At 46.9% G+C, this 17,039-nt stretch overlaps 1 protein-coding gene across 2 annotated transcripts in view; it reads right to left on the reverse strand.

Moving 5' to 3' along the window:
- Window positions 1–820: 820 nt before the first annotated feature.
- Window positions 821–17,039, reverse strand: part of SLC35F3 (solute carrier family 35 member F3) — a 393,360-nt gene continuing 377,141 nt past the window's right edge. Inside the window, exons 3-7 of one of the 2 annotated variants that reach the window (XM_023216281.1) lie at window positions 16,317–16,536; window positions 8,931–9,056; window positions 6,716–6,908; window positions 5,157–5,246; window positions 821–2,307 (exon numbers count right to left, since the gene is read on the reverse strand). In XM_023216281.1, the coding sequence (XP_023072049.1) occupies window positions 2,072–2,307; window positions 5,157–5,246; window positions 6,716–6,908; window positions 8,931–9,056; window positions 16,317–16,536 (865 nt within the window). In that variant the 3' untranslated portion in view covers window positions 821–2,071. The remainder of the gene's footprint in view (window positions 2,308–5,156; window positions 5,247–6,715; window positions 6,909–8,930; window positions 9,057–16,316; window positions 16,537–17,039) is intronic. The other variant, XM_023216280.2, reaches the window with a different exon arrangement.

The following is a 17,039-nucleotide window of genomic DNA, read 5'->3' on the forward strand; positions in this document are numbered from 1 at the left end:
AGGATGGTGGAGGTGACTAGCCCAGCATCCTGCTGCCCCAGCTGCCCACTCCCAGACCTGCTTGGACACACTGGGTAGGGGAGCTCTCTGCTCTGGATAACAAGATTCTCCAGGTTTAGAGTCCATGTGTCAAGTGGTCCGTGTGGTGCATGGAGTGTAGACGCTCTAGGTGTGGGTGATGGGATGAGGTGTACTAAAAAGGCTCTCATTTCCCCTTGGCTCACACCCCTTCCTAGAGTACTTGGCCCTCTGTAGCCCTAGAATGAGACCCACTGGCTCTCATAGCCCCTGGCATAGCAGCTGCTTGGAACAGCTGCATAATGTTACTGAAGTGGATCAATCAAATTATCCAAAAAGCCAGCATTAGGTTAGGATGCCCGAGGCAGGCAGGCGGCTGTGGGGGCTGAGCTGGAAGACTGGGTAGATTTATGGACTGGGGCTGCTGCTCTGGGCGGCACTTAGAAACCAGTGTAAACTGAGCTGTGGATCCCATTCAGAAGAAAAAGTGAGAAGGAAGCCACGGGCAGGGCTGAGCAGAGGGCAGGTACCTTGAGGGAGAGGGAGAGGAACAGGGAGAAGGAGGGGAGGGAGAGGCTGCCCCAGGACTTAGAGCTTCTGTGAGGCTTTGGGGATGCTTCTGCATTTCACTTGCGCAAAAGTCAATTCTATCGACACTACAGTCTCCTTCCCTTGAGGCAGATGGGCTGGCTTACCCACCTTGAAGGTTCTTAGGGGCAGGTGCAGTTGAGAAAAAGCCAGAATGTGGGGAGGACTGCTTCAGGACTGGTGCAGTGGGAAAGAATGGCCACCAAGACAGCACTGAATGCTTCTTTTTCAAATATTTTATTAATCTGTTTGGCCAAACAGGTAATGGAAACTGAGAATAATAATTTGCTAAAAACTTCAGGTCATGAATGCCCCTTTCCCCCAGGAAACAAAGGACTCCATGGTTACAGAATGCACCATTGGGTTATGACAACGTTTCAAAATAATGTTTCCATTTCATATGTAACAATGTAAACTTCAAAAATAGTAAACTCTAACCCCTGACCCTCCTTACAGATCTATCACAGATAGAATTTTCTGGCAGACCTAAATTGTGTAAGTAAACAGCCTGGTGCTTAAAAGTTTCATAAAAAGGTTTACAGATTTCAGTGAATAATTTTTCAGTCTTGGTCAGGAAGTAAAAGCAGCCAGCAATTCCCCTCCTGCACAAGGTACCTTATATGGGTATTGTACACCCTGGGCCACACTCCGTATACACTGGCCATCAGCTCTGTCATTTTTGTACACAGACATACACATATATAGAGAGTTTTATTTGTTTCTAAAGATTTTTACATCTAAATTGTAAGACGGCGCCAGTGACGTATCACGTCACCTCGCTTCACATAGGTAAAGACGAAAATTCTGGAGAAGGCACTGTGATTTCTCTTGCACAATCTTACACAGACACATGAGAGCAGGCCAGCCGGGGCTTGGACTTATCTTGTCCTTCCTGGTACCTGGCACAGACCTGTCCTCTGATAGTTTTTGATGTTCATCATCCATTTCTGCCTTGCCTCTTCACATCCCAGACATCCTTCCCTCCCTTCTTCCATCCCTCCATCCATCCATCCATCCAAATAAATTGACAGTTATCTTTTGGTTCATTGAAACTCCTTAAAATTAAGAGTACAGCTCTGGTATAAAACAAAATATGACCTACCATAGCTGAAAAATAATCACAGTGTACAATGTCATGTTCAGTTGCTAAGATTCTAAACACTTGCCCTGACTTGTCAAGAATGTCAGCCATCCAAAACGATCTATGCAGGGATCTTTTAAACCCACTTTACATTCGCTGGAAAAGCACTGAGAGGTTCTTCTTTTCTCTTTTGTATTGAATTGGTACCCTTTAGTGGAAGGTCTGATGTGGAAAAGTGCAAGCAAATTGGACATGCCAATAAATACCATAGAACTTACCGCAGATGACCAAAACTGTACAGGTATGTACACCTTACCCAACTGAGGTTCCTCCCGGCAGGAATAGACCTCCCAGTCATTACCACCGAGTTCTAGAGGAGTGGTATTAGCGGGCGAAGGAAGGGCGGGCTCTTCTGTTCTTGCTCTGAGGTCCTGAGCTCAGGTCGGCAGCGCCCTCTGCAGGCTCCTCCTTCTTCCTCACTTTGAGGCGGGTTAGCAGCTTGATCAACCACACATCCCACTCCTCTGGCAGGAGCAGGAGGAGAAAACCCAGGCCGATGATGATGATGGCGATGACCCGGACCCCATTGAAGACGATCTGACTGGTGTAGTGATCAATCACTGTGGGAGACAGAGCATGGAGGTTACCTAGCTGCAGGGCTGGGGGCATGTCCCCGGAGAGCGGGCAGGGCCTGGGGGCATCCTCCTCTGCCTGGCAGTGTTGTGGTCTTGCCTGGACCATAGGATTCTCCTCAGTATGATTTTGTTCCAGGTGGGCTGGGGTTACCTCTCGTAAATCACCCTTAACTTTATAAAACCTCTCCGGTATGAGGCCTTGCATTTGTATGTCACCTCCCAAAACTGACTTGGTAGTTCAAACATTGATTTATGTGATTAAAAAAAGTGAATGAAGGGCAATTGAGGAGATGAGAGATAGATAGATAGATAGATAGATACATAGATAGATATTACACACACACACACACACACACACACGCACACACATATTTGACCCTTGAACAACATGGGTTTGAACTGTACAGATCCACTTACACGTAGATTTTCTTTCACCTCTGCCACACCAAGACAGAAAGACCAACCCCTCCTCTTCCTTCTCCTCCTCAGCCTACTCAGTGTGAAGATGACCGTGAAGATGAAGACCTTTATGATGGCCCACTTCCACTTAATGGGTAGCAAATAGATTTTCTCTTTCTTACGATTTTCTTAATAACATTTTCTTTTCTTCAGCTTTATTGTAAGAGTACAATATATCATACAAATAATACACACAATATATGTGAATCAACTGTTTTTCATCAATCAGGCTTCTGGTCAACAGTACCCCATTAGTAGTTAAGTTTTTGGGGAACTGACAGTTGTATGTGGATTTTCAACTATTCAGGCATTGGTGCCCCCAATCTCTCTACATTGGTCAAAGGTCAACTGTATTTTTTTTTTTTTTTTTTTTTTTTGAGACAGTATCTCACTCTGTCATGCAAGCTGGAGTGCAGTGGTGCGATCAGGACTCACTGCAACCTCCACCTCCCAGGCTCTAGTGATCCTCCCATCCAGCCTCCTGAGTAGCTGGGACTATAGGTGCCACCACGCCTGGCTAATTTTTGTTATTATTATTATTATTATTATTATTATTTTGTAGAGATGGGGTTTTGTCATGTTGCTCAGGCTGGTGTAGAACTCCTGGGCTCAAGCGATCATCCCACCTTGGCCTCCCAAAGTGCTAGGATTACAGGCGTGAGCTCCCGTGCCTGGTCTGTATTTCCGTTTTTAATATTGGCTAAACATTCTGTTAATTCAGCAGATAAGGAGAACCAACCAGCCAGTCCCGTGAGCAGATGTCAGGGGGAACCCAAAAGCCGGGCAATGACTCTGCTTTGACAAGTGAGATACGCAGCAGGTTCCCCGGCTTCTCTCTTCCAATCAAGAGTGGCCTGGGATTTCTTTTTTGGACTCATCATTAAACCTTTTATGCTGCAGGTAAGTAATGAAAAATTATTTTAATTAATCTCTCAAACACCTGGCCATATTGTACACTCAGAGTAAGTTTCTATACAAGACAACTGGAACATGCCTTCTGGAGACGGGAACACGGTGTGACTACAAACTAAAGATGCAAAGAATGTAGGGGGAGAATGGTGACAAGAGATTTTTCAGAAGCCTGCAGTGTCTGGACCGTTTTCCTTTTTTACCAGCTGTCTAGAAGCTCAGGTGCTTTCTGCATTTTGAAATGCTGTCTCATTGATTATTTCCTCTGGTTGTCACATCAGCCAAAGTAGCAACGGTAGGTATGATTTCTCATTTGCAGGGGAGGCAAGCTAAGGCTCAGAGAGCAGATGAGTTGGGACCACAGATCTCCAGGTGGGCTGTGGTGGTGCTGGGCCTGAGCCCTGTCTCCTGATGCCTCCCCCAGGCTTGTTACACTGCCGCTGCTGTGAGGCAGTCCTTCCAGAGGAGTCTGGGCCATGGTGGGGCAGAGAGGTCCAGGGCCTATGGAATGGGAGCGGTGGGAAACATGGGGAAAGGCTTGGGAAATTGGGGTGTCTGAAGGCATATTCACCACCGCATTGAACAGGATAAGGGTTTGCCATTCCCTTGGGGTGGGGGTGGCGGTGATCTTTTAATGGCCTGGAAGTGGCAGGATTTGGGAGGTGGCTTTGGAGGAAGCTGTGCCAGGGACAAAGGAGTGAGTGTTCTGGGGAGGACAGATTCACAGCCCTTTTCTCACTGAGAGAGGGATGCCTAGGGAGGTCAGGTGTGAGGCCAGGAGGTTCTGGGAAGAAAATCCAAAATTCCTATCCGTGCGAGCCAGGAAAAGGAAGGTGGTGAGGGGCAGGTGAAGACAAGCTTCTGAAAGAGCTGTCAACTGTGTGCCTTGGCAACGAGTCCCCAGCGGAAAAAAAAGGGCAGTCCCGAGTTCCTGGGCAAAGGACGTTCCCTCCCTGTCTTCCTGGAGGTCAGGGAAAATCACGTTCATGCTTCCTCAGCTTGTCAGCATGTTTCTACCTCATGCCTTGAGCAAATTTTCTCCTCCAGAAAGTTACCTGCAAAAGTTACATTTTTTTCTGCTACATAATTGCCTACATTTTTTAATAATGCTGATGAGATTCATTTCTGCTCCCCATACCAGTTAGATCGAGATGACTTTAGACTTACTGTATCTTGAAGTGGTATGTGAAAATCAGCCCATTATGGAGAAAATATTGCATATATAACTACTATTAACATTGCACCTAAATGCTTTTTTTTTTTTTTGGCAGACGGTTAAACACGCATTCTATAGGAGGCACAGCAAGAATATATGTAAGTATGTATGTGAGAGTACGTGTGTGTATGAGTGTGTGTGTATGTGTGTGCATGTGTGAGTGTGTATGTATGAATGTGTGTATGTGTGTGTAAGTAGGTGACTGAGTGTGTGTGCTTATGTGCAGATATAGAAAGTCGCATACAGTTACCTGCATTCACAGGTACGCTGAGGACGATTCCAAGAGACATCAGAGTGGGATATGTAACAGCAATTCCAAAATTTAATACAATATTGAATGCTGAAATAAAGAATGTAAATAACGAGTGTTATTCACGACTGCTCTGTACTTTACCTCCCTGCTGGCCTATCTGACCCAGGTTTCACTGATGGGGCTGGAGTCATAGGAGTTACAATGACCTTTTGCTCTGATTCACTGAACTCAGAGTTCCTCTGGGGGTTCCAGGACTTGGGACCAGGAGCAGACATTCTGAGTACTCAGCCCCTCTGTTCCCTGAGTTTTGAAGAAGGGAAATAAGTTTGGAAATGGTAACCACTGCAAAGGTGACTGGGACCATCTTACCAGTTTCGCTTTTCTCTGCTGCTGGCAATGAACAGGAGCTCTGGGAATTTATTTATTTATTTATTTATTTATTTATTTATTTATTTATTTATTTATTTATTTTTTGAGGCACAGTCTTGCACTATCACCCAGGCTGGAGTGCAGCGCACTGTGGTGCAATCACAGCTCACTGCAGCCTCAACCCCTCTGCTCAAGTGGTCCTCCCCCTTCAGCCTCTTGAGTAGCTGGCACTACAGGTGCACACCACTGCACCTGGCTAATTTTTAAATGTTTATTGGAGATGAGGTCTCATCAAGTTTCCCAGGCTGGTCTTGAACTCCTGGGCTCAAGTGATCCTCCCGCCTTGGCCTCCCAAAGTGCTGGGATTATAGGCATGAGCCATTGTGCCTGGCTGTGTTTTTAGATGGAAACTGGATAAGTCACCTCCTTGGTTGCATTCTTGCCTAGTTCTAGACTTATATCAAGTAATGGAGACAATGATGATGATGACATTAATAATAATGATAATCTATGGTATTCTATAGTATTTATTGAACACTGACACTTACCAGGCAATTTTTTTTTTTTTTTTTTGAGATGAAGTCTTGCTGTGTCCCCCAGGCTGGAGTGCAGTGGCGTGATCTCGGCTAACTGCAAGCTCTGCCTCCCAGGTTCACGCCATTCTCCTGCCTCAGCCTCCCGAGTAGCTGGGACTACAGGCACCCGCCACCACACCCAGCTAATTTTTTGTATTTTTAGTAGAGACGGGGTTTCACCGTGTTAGCCAGGATGGTCTCGATCTCCTGATGTTGTGATCTGCCCGCCTCGGCCTCCCAAAGTGCTGGGATTACTGGCATGAGCCACTGCGCCTGGCCCTTATCAGGCAATGTTTTAAGAGCTCTGCAGGTGTTAATTTACCAGCTCCTTGCTGTACTATGCTTAGTAGGTAACATGCAACACACTGGGCTATTAGTTCATTATTCAGAGCAGCAGTGACCACTGTGACTACTACATTGATACTGGTTCTGGAATTCAAATCCAATGTCATCATTTCAAAGACTACTTTGTGAAACAGAAATATCTTAAAAACTGGTGAGAACTAAAGAATAGCAATGAGCACCGTTTTCTGCCTTCAGGGAACATGTTTCCTAAGGGTCCTCTGCTGGTGATTGCTTTCTGGGAATTCTGGACAGCTGGTCACCACTTACTCAATAAGAGAACTGAAAATCCACAAAGATTTCCCCATGGAATGTCATCAAAAGAGCTCCAGTATTCCACTTTGGTAAAGTAGAGGATAATAGGAATGCAGGTGATGAAGAGGATGTTAAACACACCCAAGATGGACAAAAATAAGGCGGCTTCTCCAAACTTAGCACTGCCCAGGAGGAGCTTGAACAAAACCTGTAGGAGAAAGCAGAGGAGGACGGGGTGAAGGCTCACCTCAGACCCCAACATAATGTAAGTGAAGCAGAGTTCACTCCACAACGCTGGGGTTGCACTGCAGGATGGAAATCAGATTCCAGGCGAATTCCATGGGGTTTGACCTATGTTCATTTGCACACATATTCAAATCCCAGTGACATGGCAGAGAAGAGTTGCTCTTTGGTTATACAGAAAGCATCTTTGGGAGTCATGGGTTTTCATACTAGGTTTGATTTGTCTGTGTTGTGTTCCTGACACTATATCACTCAAAAACATCTGCCATGATTACACATCCCCTCAGAGACCCCTAGAAGGGATCCTTGACCCTGTATAAGCAGGTTGAACACCACTGCTCCCAAGAAAGAGTGCTCTGGCTGCAGACATTTTCTGTAAGTCAAGGGTGGAGGGATTTTGCTCACATCTGCTCCATCCCACCATGTCCATTCCAGAAATGGCATGGGTTTTAGTGGAATGCACCCAACTTTTATTTTCTTGCACCTGTTCTTTTTTGCACATCATTTCAGGGGTTTGGAAGGCCAGGAGGAGAGGGCGAATGTGATGGGAGTGGCCAGGAGCTGAACTGAGAGATGCAGGTGGCCCCAGGGCAGCTCCTGTGCCGAGTGAGCTGTGGTCTAATTTGAGTCTCCGCATCGTTGTCTCTCTTACTTTTCCTGCTTTCTCTTTGTTCAGCCATTTCCCAACTCATTCATGTATTTCCTAAAAAACGTGCAGGAAGTATGGACGGGGAAGTAAATGGCTTTCAGCCTCTCACCTAGGAGGCCCCATGGACAAGTTGCAGGTGGTAGAGGAGTTGGAGATGGGAATCTGAATCAGAATATTGTGTTCATTGTGGATTGTGTTTCTCCCTGTTTTTTGCTCCTCATTAGGCCACAGCGATTTGAGTCTAGCAGAATGTATGTAGCCTTCTAATATCTTCTGCATTTGGATGGTTGCTAGAGTCTCAGAGTGGTGCTCGATTATCACATCTCCTCAGTGAGAGGTGTTCAGAGAAAGAAAATGACATGTGTGTCTTCCTCTGTGGGAGGTGAGGGCAGGGAGGTGATGAAGGATAAGGCTGAGTTATTTCACTTGCCCAAAACTGGAACACATGGTACTCACAGAGCTGGGGGAAAGAATGTCTTTTCTTATGACTCTCCACAGTACTTAAATTGTATCGGTCCTATTGTCTGGATCCACAAAGGGCTGATAAGTGTCAAAACTAAAATCTCATTTCTCGTTGAATCTTCTAGGCCAGTTCTCCAACTTGAAGTCCTGAAAATATTTGCATTCTCTGCTATGGATCTTAGGAGAAGGAGAGAGGAGGAGAAGGGAAGGGAGCAGGGAGAGCAGCCAGGAGACTTGATAAAGTAGGAGGTGAACAGAGAAAGGGACCTGAGTGCGGGAATAAAAATTTGTTTCCTCTAGACCTGAAGTTGGCAAGTGCTTTCCCATGGTTCCCAACATTTCATCAAAATACTTCATTATTCCCATATTACAGCTGTTGTACTTTTATTTATTTAGCCTTCAAGGCAGTAATGGAAATGTATATGGATTCATAGCGAGCAGTGGCGGCTGCAAAAACTGTGTGGGCAAAGATTTACATGACAAAGCTGCACCAGATATTCAAGTCTTCCCACCCCATAGGGTGGCAAATGATCTGAGCAAGCACTGAGCTTGTCGGCTGCCATCAATGACGTCAGGAATCTGATTGTGCCTGTGCGGATGGGCACCACTCATTTTATCTCAGATGCTGCAACGATGTGGCTACAGATAGAAAGGCCCAGAGAGCCAAAGCCAAGAGCAGTGGCACACCTCCCCCTTGCCCTTGACTGAAGTCTCTGTCTGCCTGTTGCACAGTTGACTCCGGCTATCTAGAGCTGCCTGTCCTGAAGCACAGGTATCATCAGAAGCTCTTGAAAAGTAAAGGAACGGCCATCTAAAGCCGGCTGTGCTGGCTGAGGAGAGCCCAGCCAGCTGAGAGAGTTTGCTCCCCGTGCATACCTTGTAGAGGGCAGACATGGATGCTGAGGCCACCACCAGTGCGATGCCGATGACGGAGTGGCTGTGGAAGCCATCAGCGTAGGTCATCATCACAATGCCAGCGATGGCGAGGATGGCAGCCACAATCTGGACGGACGGAAGAAAATGCTGGTCAGGGAAGTCCAGACGGAGTCGGAGGGGCTACGCAAGCGCCAAAGAGCCGGAAACGCGCATGGGGTTCGGCCACGTGAGGGGAAAGTGGTGACTCCTTTTTGTTCCTCCTTGGGGAGCAACAGGCAAAGGTTGACTCTTGTCTAAATTTTTGTTGCTGCTTAGGGCACTTAGCAAAGCTTGGCTTGGCCAAAGAACGGAAACTGCTGGCAGCAAGGAATGGGTGGCATGGTGGTGGCCAGTCACTGCGATTCTTAGGGACCTGGGAAGGAGGTGGTCATGGTTGCAGTGGCAGCTTATTAAATGGTCATAACAAGGCCTGGCAGATAATCCCTGGGTAGCCCCCAGAGATGACCTGAGTTCTTTCCCAGCCTTCTGAAAGTACCTCCTGTGACCTTGCTTTTATGTATTTCCTATCTCAACAGGGAAGCCACTATGAGGACGGAAGATCTTGTCCCCATTTTCTACCCCAGCAGTGGGGCCTGACAGAATGTCACCTGCCAATCAAGGCTACAAACAATGTCCTAACCTTGGAGGTGCAGTTCCTTTCCTCTGTGGCCGTAGGCTCCTCCACCCTACCCACCAAGGCTCCCCTCAATCCTGTTGCTGTCCTGATACTGACTTCTCAGATGGGACAGAGGCCTCATGGAGGTGTACACGTTACTCTTGCGCAAAGTGAAATTGCCAGAGTAAATAGGAGATAAACCATCTGGGACAATATTCCTCAAAGGGGAAAATGCACCAGCACAGAGAATCAATACAAGGACTGATCTGAGGTAGCCATAAAGTTGCAGAAATGTCACCAGGTGGGAGGTGGAGAGGGGGTTGCAGTCAGTAGAACAAATGTGTGCAGGAGAAGTTTCCACTTCTGGATTTACTGAGAATTTTATCCCTCTTATGAATCATTCAAAATCAACTTCAGCTGTCTAAAACAATATCAAATAGCTAAGGTTAACTGAGTGATCATAGCATATATGTTTCTATGTATGTTCTCATTTTATACCACAGTGGATATTGTCATTCACCTCATTTTGTAGACATGAAAACTAGGCTCACAAAGTTTGCCAAGCCCACACAGCTGGTATGTGGAAGAGCAGAGTCAGATTTCAGGTCTGCCTGACTGCAAAGTTGATAATTACATATATATACAGGAACGCATGATTCACATAGGAAGTATTGCCAACTTACTGTTAGATTCAAATTGAGGTAGCCTTAGTAGTTAAAACATAAGATGTTTAGGTTAGTGAAACATAATGTGGCTTAATCTCACGCAGTATGTCTGAGTTACGTACTTCTCTTAGCGTATACCTCATACGCTATATTTCTATATAATGCTGTATCCACCCTTAACGCAGAGGCATTGAGAGAGCAGGTGGTTATCGTGTACGAGAGAACTCCCTGGCCCAATCTGTCTGCGTGTTCTTTCTGGTATGGGAATTCACTTGCAGCCCGCCACACCGTTTTGCATCAGATATATGCCTACATTTCATATTCAAATGCTACATGTACTGTGTAAAAGTGTTCATTAAGAGAAAGAAACAGAGATAGCGATACCATAAGGGAATTTTTCCCCACAGAAAAATAAAAAAGGGAAAAGTGAGAAAGCCGGTGGGGAAAGGGTTGGTTTCTGCTCCAGAGAACACATGTAATGCAAGGGTGCTGCCAGCAACATGCCAGCCCGGGGAGGCATCAGAGGACTCCCAGTGAAAAGACAGGAGAAAGGAATGGAGAGATGAAAATGGCCCAATTCCAGAAGCTTGGTGCATCTCCCCTCTGGAGATACCCTTTGTTTGTTTGTTTTGTTTTGTTTTGTTTTGAGACAGATTCTTGCTCTGTCGCCCAGGCTGGAGTGCAATGGCACTATCTCGGCTCACTGCAACCTCTGCCTCCAGGGTTCAAGTGATTTTCCTGCCTCAGCCTCCAGAGTAGCTGGGACTACAGGCGCCTGCCACCACTCCTGGCTAAATTTTATATTTTTAGTAGAGATGGGGTTTCACCATGTTGACCAGGCTGGTCTCGGACTCCTGACCTCAGGTTATCCACACACCTTGGCTTTCCAAAGTGCTGGGATTACAGACGTGAGCCACTGCACCTGGCCTGGAGCTACTTTTTATTGAGCCTTTCCAGGCTTACGGCTGAAGTTGGAAGAAATGAAGGACAGTGAGGGGTGATTTTTTCTGAAGACTTGCAGGGCAGATTTCCAACCTCTTCCTCTCTTCTCTATTGATGAAATAATAAACAGCTAAAAGCTTCTGCCTGGGCTGCACTGTGCGGCTAAGCTGGGGGAAGGGACAAGGGGGTAGGAAATGAGAGCATGGTTGGCCGTTGACCTTTTGGTCTGTTGAGGGGACAAACATCAGAGGAGCTGGTGGCACTCCATCGGTTCATTCTGACAGACGGGCAGGGGACTCTGATCTCCTCCTCCAGCCTTCTCCTGGGGGTCCCACCCACAAGGCACAGTGTTGACAGCCCTGGCTGTGGACCTTCCACTCTCCAGACATCAGCAGCCCTGCAACGACCGGCCCCATGTGCTGGGATGTGAACTGGGGCTCCTACCTCACTCTCAATACCCTGTGGAGCGCAGCAGGGTTGGAACGTGCCCTGTGCCTTTGGGAGCAGAGCTCAAGATTCCTTCCTGATGTCTGGAATTCCTGTTAAGTTTCCAGTTCTGTCTTTTTAAAAGTATGTGCATATGTTACATTTGACACCCTGACACATCTGAGTTTCTCGGTTTTCATGTGAAAATATTTTCTTGCCCATTTCCTGCACTAAAACAAACTCTCTAGGAAGGCCAGTCAAGTCCGCCCTGTGGTTCCATGTGCTCCACGTACGTCTTCTCCCTACCGGGGCCCCTGGATAGGTGCTGAGGGTGGGTTTGGAATCATGACATCAGAGCTTCCCTGACCTCCCCATGCCTCTCTTTCCTTACACTTTCCTGTCCCCCCGGCCCTCAGTGCTCCCCACGGAACAATCCTAAAACAAAGCCTGATGGGTCACGGTGGCCCAAGACTGAGATGGGTAAGAACCACCACCTCTGCTTTGTCTGCTTTGTCTAGGGAACACTTAGGTGGAGGTAAGGAAGGAACACAGGCCAGGGGTGGCTATTTAGTGTCTTCATGTCCTCACCCAGCGTGGTGACCCACTGTCATAACCTGCCCGGCTGCCAGAGCTCCAGGTCTGAGTCCCACGCGCCCAGGCATGAGTCACGGACACACCACTCATCTCCATGACAGTTCTGCTCCCTGCTCCCTGTGGGGCTGAATGGGAAGGCAAGGGAAACCCTTGAGCCTTAAAGAGGAGAGAGGAGGGTTGGTGGTGCCCTAGGTGAGGTCTAATCACTGTTCAGACTAGGGATCCTCCTGCTTAGTCTTGCTAAAAGGTGGCAAGGCCTGGAGCAGTGGTTCACACCTGTAATCTCAGTGCTTTGGGAGGCTGAGGCAGGCAGATTGCTTGGGCCCATGAGTTCGAGACCAGCCTGGGCAACATGGTGAGATTCTGTCTCTACAAAATATACAAAAAATTAGCTGGGCGCAGTGGCATGCCCCTGTACTACCAGCTACTCAGGAGGTTGAGGCGAAAGGATGACTTGAGCCCAGAAGGCTGAGGTTGCAGTGAGCTATGATAGCACCACTGCAATCCAGCCTGGGTGACAGAGTGAGATCCTGTCTCTGCAAAACAAACAAGCAAGCAAGCAAACAAACAAGCAAAAAACCTAAAAAACAGCAAACAACAAAACATGGTGGACTGCATGTTCTCTGCCAAACATAACCCCATTTGGAAGCTTTTTAGATTTGCACAGCTTCAGGTGATTTTACAAAAGGGAAAAATGGATTGATTTTTAATCATCCTTCCCCCAACTCTTTCCCTCTCAGCTCCTGGCCTGCTCTCATTGACTCAAGGAATACTGGAGTTTGGAGGGAACTGGGGGATCCTCTAGTCCACTCCTTCTACGTCTGAGAGTAAAAAGTCACCTGGGCTGTGAGCTTCACCATTGCCTGTCCGCTATGTCTTTCCCCATGCTGGGCTCAGGTTGCAGAGGGCAGTCCCCCACACAGAAGGGAGTCAGAACCAGATACCAGATCCTGTTCGGGAATGGATGGCTCCTTTTGAAACACTGTACACATTTTGATTATTGGAAACATCAGCTGGAATCTGAGATGGGAACTGATCTTGGAAAAAGGTCCATGATCCCCAGGAATGTGCCGCTAGGGTTTGAGGACCCCGTGGGTGACCTCTCAGCTCACCTTCTGGCTCCTTCCCTTGCCTTCCTGGTTTAAAGACCCTCACTGTGATGGGTGGTCCCGAACAGCCCTGAACAATTGGAGAATCTCACCTCCCATTTTCCTTGACATAGAGGCTGTGGGTGGTCTCACTCAGCCTAGCCACAGCTGATGCGCAGTGTACACCCAGGGTTCTACCTGCTCTCATCCTACTCTTGCTTTTGCTACATTAAACTGCCTCTCTAAATGTTCATCCACCAACAAGAGAATTGGGCTGATCCATCAACCCCCTCTAATTGAGAAGGAATAATAAGAATGCCATTGAGAACAGATACCACTTATTGAGTTTTACGTGCGAAGCATGCATCATCTTATTCTCACAACTGCTTTCTAAGATGAGTAGTAATATTCTCTCCATTTAACAGAGGGTCAGGGACATTTACTAGTTTGCTCAAGGTCCAAACAGCTTATGAGTGGAGCCAAGATCTGTGACCTTGTCATTGACTCTAGCCTAGGACATCTCCATCGCTGAGCTAGAACCCTGACCTGGAGAACCAGGGAACATATAGAAAGCACACCTAAGCAGAGAGTCAGATGGCGCCACAAGGAGCCAGCTTGGCTCCTTCCAAACAGACACTCCCATGGCTTCTCACTCTCTCATACCGTACATGGCCAGTAATCTCCCCAGCATGATAAGACACGTTTGCTTCCTTCTGGATCTGCGCACATGACCTAGACTTATTGATGTTTTCCAGGAACCATGGCCCTTGTGGTTTGAGTAATTGCCTTAATTACACAAGTCTCCTTAGCAGCCAATTCCACAAACATAAGGCTGTGTCTTCAACATGGTTTTTATGTCTGCTTGCCTCTCAAGCTCATATGCTCAGCCCTCCAGGATGGAGAACCACGTTAATTCTTTTCGGTCTTTGGAAATTACCTAATGGACAGTGCTAGCCAACCCAGGTCTGAGTGAAGCCTGAGCGGTCCCATGCACCAGCTAGATATTATCTTGGAACTAAATCTCCATCTGTTTATCAAGGAGAATCTTTCAGTCCCTTTGGCATGTGGCAGCGTCTCATGATGGATTTTGCTAGCTCTCTGAACTCCTGAAGAAGAGAAAAGGGAGCCCCCAACACAACCTGTGGCAGGAAGCTCTTAGATGACTGGTCATGCACTTCTGAGAGGAATAATGATTATTAGAGAGACTCACAACTGCACAGTGCTTTGCAAGTTACAAAATGCCATCAATGCCATTACTGACACTGGCTCCTGGGAGCTTCATTCAGTGTCAGTCTAGTACCAAAGGCCTTCAACACAAAACTTTGCTCCATACACAGTGATCAGCAACAGACCAAACCAATCAAGTGGCCAGCATGGCCAGAATGTGCCATATTCCGAGGATGATTGTTGGGTGGGGGGTTGGAGGGGTCTTATCCGTGTATAGCAATATAGATCTGGAAGCATTATATTGCTTTCTATGAATTTAGGAGTACTTTTCAAGTTTTTCACACCTCCTTCTCTTAATCTCAAAAAAAAAAAAAAATGGGTTTCTTCTGCTAGATGTAGAATTAACCTTGAAGCTTCTCTTCTAGGAACAGGGTCTCATTTGGAATTTTCTAGGGACATCTGAGTCATGCCAAAAATTTCCATAAATTCTCCTGGCTCTTTACATCAAAATAAAGTCAGGAAGGACATGGGTGGGTGGCGGGGGGACCCAGGACATTCAAGTCTTCAGCATTGAGGCAGGCAGGCTGCTGGGTGGCTCACTGTGAGAAGTAACTGCATTTCTTGCAGAGATGCATCAGATCATTTATTTGCTGAAAGCTTTTCTGGTGGCACAGAGAGTGAGTTTTTCTTCCAAAATTAACATTAAGCCTCAAAACAAATTTTCCCCCTACTGCAAGCTAAAAATATAACTCAGAAGTTGACTCATGTCCCCACTGCTGTTTGGGTAACTTAGGTGGGTGTGCATGCACCATTAGGGTGATGTCATTGTTCCCAGGACAGTGAGGGAAGGCCGGAAGTAGAGAGCCCTGCACTGGTGGCCAGCAGGGCTTGCTTTCGTGGGACTGCCCCTCAAACTGGCTCTTAGCTTTGTGGCTGAAGGGGAAAGCTGTACACTAACTGCAAAAGAACTAGCGGCCTGGCCAAATGCTCTCGGCGCTGGTTTGCAGCAAGGGGATGACGGGTCAGTGGCAGCTCCTGGCCACAAGAGGGAGCCAGTCAGAAGTCACTAGTGTTCCGCCCTGTGCGAAACGTCTCCTGTTTCTTCTATTGGGGGAAACTCTCTATATTTCAGCTGATATTTGATAGTGCACGTGTCCTATTTCATACAGCTGTTATGAAATCCGACGAGATAACTTTGACTAGCTTCTAATGTAATTGACTGAGTCTCGGTTGTAAAATGAGCGGTAATTCAAGGGATATAATTTCACTCCCCCTTGGTCATTGGTTAGAAGGAAATGAAGCTGGCCCTTCACAGTTGGGATTTAGCATGAGTGTGTCTGGCCCACTCTGGCTGTGTACACACGGCCCAGGCAAAGGGTCGAGACTGCATGCATGCATGGATGCGGAAGGATCCTTCGGGTTTCACGCACATCCTCACCCGAGAGTGGCAGTGTTAGCAGAAAGCTCCAGGCTGCAGGGCACGGTCATGCCACGCACTGCAGCCGGGAAAGCCGCCCATGAGAGACTGGGTGAGCACGCAGAGAGCGGAGCATATCGCCATTCCCAGGCTGGGTCCCCGACTGGCACACACTTTAGGGAATGCTTGTTGAAATGCTTGAAATGAAAGGTGCTTTAATGAATGCTTGTCTAGTATGGTTTGCAAGCAAGAAGGTTGGCAAGGCACACCAAGAACCGGGCCCTCTGCTGGGCTCATTTTCTGCTGCAAATCAGAAGGAAAGTGGTCAGCAGCTTATGCTCATGGTCCAGCACATGGAGCTAAGCAAGCCGATGGGCAGGTTTTGGTTGACATGACTGAGTGAGGGAGGAAGACAGATAATAAGGAACTTACCCTCACTCCCATGAATCTGTCCCTGAGAACGATCCATGAGAGCAAGAACACAAAAGCTTTGTTGCAGCAGAACAACACGGAGACATCCGTAGTGTTTATTTTCTTTATTGCATGTAAGTACAGGTAGTTTGTGAGTGTCCAAAGAACACCAAAGGGTGCTGCCTTGGTAAAAAACACCTTCAAAGTCAAGCCATTGTCTCCAAAAAATCGACAGCATTCCCTAAAACAAGGAAAGAGAGGCATTGTTATTATTTTCCTGGGTTCAGACAGATCATTTATTTCCTATAGCAAGTTTTTTTTTTTCTTTTTTTAAGCAAATATAGGAAGGGGCAGGGTTTTTAAATTATTATTCTTAATAAACATCTTTCTATTAAAGCCCTTCAACCTATTGCTTTAGTCCACTGAAACAAATGTTGCACAGTGATCTGATGTCACAGATTCTTCCTTCTGTTCATGTTAAGCTTAGAACTTACGGTTCCATACAGAAGGTAATATTGGTGTTATCTGACCCGAAGGCCTAATTCTATGGTGATTGACTGAGGGATTCTGTTACTTGCTGAGTAGGAGAAGGGGTTCACTACACCTTTTTATTGGGGTGGGGGGTGTTGTGGGAGAAGGATGGTAATGGAGGAGGATGGATACTCTAAGACAGGGTGTCTAATCTTTTGGCTTTTCTGGGTCACATTAGAAGAAGAATTGTCTAAGGCCACATATAAACTACAC

Source organism: Piliocolobus tephrosceles, chromosome 1 (genome assembly GCF_002776525.5).
Source record: "Piliocolobus tephrosceles isolate RC106 chromosome 1, ASM277652v3, whole genome shotgun sequence".
NCBI classification, from domain to species: Eukaryota; Metazoa; Chordata; class Mammalia; order Primates; family Cercopithecidae; genus Piliocolobus; species Piliocolobus tephrosceles.